Source organism: Hydra viridissima, unplaced genomic scaffold (assembly GCF_058129835.1).
Source record: "Hydra viridissima isolate aposymbiotic clone 2 unplaced genomic scaffold, HvirCarnegie_v1 scaffold_12, whole genome shotgun sequence".
NCBI lineage: Eukaryota > Metazoa > Cnidaria > Hydrozoa > Anthoathecata > Hydridae > Hydra > Hydra viridissima.
The window spans coordinates 6590870-6593451 of record NW_028324311.1 but is presented as its reverse complement, the minus strand read 5'-3'; the positions used below and the strand labels follow the sequence as shown (position 1 = coordinate 6593451).

Genomic DNA, 2582 nt, shown 5'->3' with positions numbered 1-2582 from the left:
AAGACGAGTACAAGGCTATGATGGCGTATATCGATATGAAATAAAAAAATCTTTGGAAATAAAAAAATGATCGTTTATAGAAATAGATATGTTAAGAAGCATATTGTAGGCGGAAGTGGAATCATGGACACGCTTAAGAATTTCTTGAGAAGAGCAGCATCTTCAAGCGCTTCAAGAGCGGCATCTACTTTGGCTAATAAAATTGCAAAAACTGAACTTGGAAGAGAAGCCATCATGGCTACTAAATCTGCAGGAAAAGAGCTGGCTTCTGCAGCTATTTCCACTGCTAAAGACGTAGCTATTGATAAAGGTAAAAAGACCATTGAGAAATTGTATGCCAAGACTGGAACTCCAAAGCCAGCTGCAAAGAATGATCTCAGTCTTAAAAGCAAGGAAATTATTTCAAGCATTGTTAACAAAGCAGCGGTAGCAGCACCACCAGTTATAGATGAATATTCTATGTTTGGATCAGGATTGTCGAAGAACAACGCGATTAGAATACAAGACTTGGTAAAAAGAGGAAATGGGCTTTTGATTGCATGAGGATGTAAAAATTTTTTTTCTTTGATGTATAAAAAATGGCAAATTCCGATGTTTTAAATTTTACAGAAGAGATTATTGTGGATGAAGAAATTGAGAGATTCGAGTTTCACGAATACGAGCCAGTGAATAAGAATCTAAACGTGGATGGAGAAATAAGAATCAATATTGAGCAGCAAGATTTGTTCACGCTTCCATCTGAGGCATACATTTTGGTTGAAGGAAGACTTTTAAAAGCGGATGGAACTTCCTACGCTGATGCAGATGTCGTTACTCTTGTTAACAACGGTATCATGTTTATGTTCAGTCAGATTTCTTATCAGTTGTCGAATCAAGAGGTGGAGACCGTTTACGAACCTGGACAAGCTACCACCATGATTGGATACCTTAAATATCCAGTAGAGTTCCCAGTGTCTGAAGGAATGAATCAGCTGTGGCAAAGAGACACAACAGCTTTAGCAGATCTTGTCAACAACTCTGGATTTAAAGCTAGACAAGACTACATCATCAAGCAAACTGAAGAAAAAGGAACGTTTTCGTTTTGCATCCCTTTAAAACACATTTTTGGATTTTGCGACGATTACGATAAAGTGCTCTATGGATTTAAGCATACACTTGCTCTTGTGAGAAAAAGCGATAGTGATGTTATTTTTAGAACAGAAGCAACAGCTGCAGGAAAAGTAGATCTAACTAAATTATCTTTGTTTATGCCTCATGTCACACCCTCTGTGGCAGCTAGCAACAATCTTTACAAAATCATTGAATCAAAAGTAGATGTTCCATTTTCGTTCAGATCTAGACAATGCGACACCATCGCTGTTCCTGTATCCAACAACTTTAGTTGGAGGCTAAGCGCAAGATCTGCTAGTGAAAGGCCTAGGTATGTTGTTGTCGGATTTCAAACCAATAAATCTGGAAGTCAAACAGAGAATCCTGCAGTCTTTAATCACTGCGACTTGAAGAACATATATGTCACTTTAAACAGTGAAAGGTATCCCGCTGTGGATTACAATTTAGACTTTAATAACAACAAATACTCAAGAGCTTATAGAGATGCTTCTAAGTTTGACAATAGACTTTATGGAACAAACGAAATTATAGCTCAACCCAATATATCTGCTATGAATTATAGATACATTTGTCCTCTTTTTGTTTTTGACGTAAGCAAGCAAGCTGAGAGGTTAAAAACTTCAGTGATAGATGTACAAATAAAAGCGACATTCAATGCAAACGTTCCTGCAAACACTCAAGCCTTTGCCGTTCTCATTTCCGATAAATTGCTCAGACTTAAATCAGATGGAAGCAGAATGAATGTTGTTTATTGAAATGTTTTCAAAATAATATTTTTTTTTAAATAAAAAATGAGATATACGAAAAAGGATTTGAAAAAATTGCTGAAAGAAAACGGAATTTCCAAAACGTCAAACAATAAAATGTCTCTCATGATGCTTGCGATTGAAAACAACTTGATTGATAAAAACATATTGATTAAAGACGTGAAGGAAGATCGACCTGTGGGTAGACCGAAAAAGGATCTAAATCTGTTAAAAGAAGAATAAAATGATACAGTTTTTTCCATTTTTTCTAGAATGTAGTATCAAAGAGACTGACATAAATAAAAAAAGACATCTTGAGCTTCTTGCATTTGGAAAAACAGGTGTGTTTCGCGAATCTGTTTACGTCACTGAAAACGGAGATTTTAATATTCCAAAAGAGTACAGTGATGGAGAGAGAGACAAGCTTTACCGACTTGTATGGAGTGGTGAGACTGAATATTCACGAATGGAAAAGAAAATCAAAGATCATCTCAGTACTTGGAAAGGCTTGCCTAAAGAAGAAAAGTTAAGAATGATTGACAAGTATGTGCTTGGTTTGGATTGTGATTTCGAGGAGAAGAAAAAGATTTCTGGAAATCTAAAAAGCGCAATTTTAAATCATTCGCTTGGTTCCAATGACATTGTGTATGAAAACTTTAGAATAATTTTCATCAATGACATAAATTTTAAAAAATCGAATTTGATTTAAAAAAAATCTTTACAAAT

At 35.3% G+C, this 2582-nt stretch overlaps 1 protein-coding gene across 1 annotated transcript; it reads left to right on the top strand.

The window, feature by feature from the left end:
- Window positions 1-833: 833 nt before the first annotated feature.
- LOC149880995 (uncharacterized) lies at window positions 834-1865 on the top strand. Its single transcript, XM_090067914.1, has one exon. It carries the CDS (start codon window positions 834-836, stop codon window positions 1863-1865), a length of 1032 nt encoding a protein of 343 aa, XP_089924040.1.
- Window positions 1866-2582: the final 717 nt, after the last annotated feature.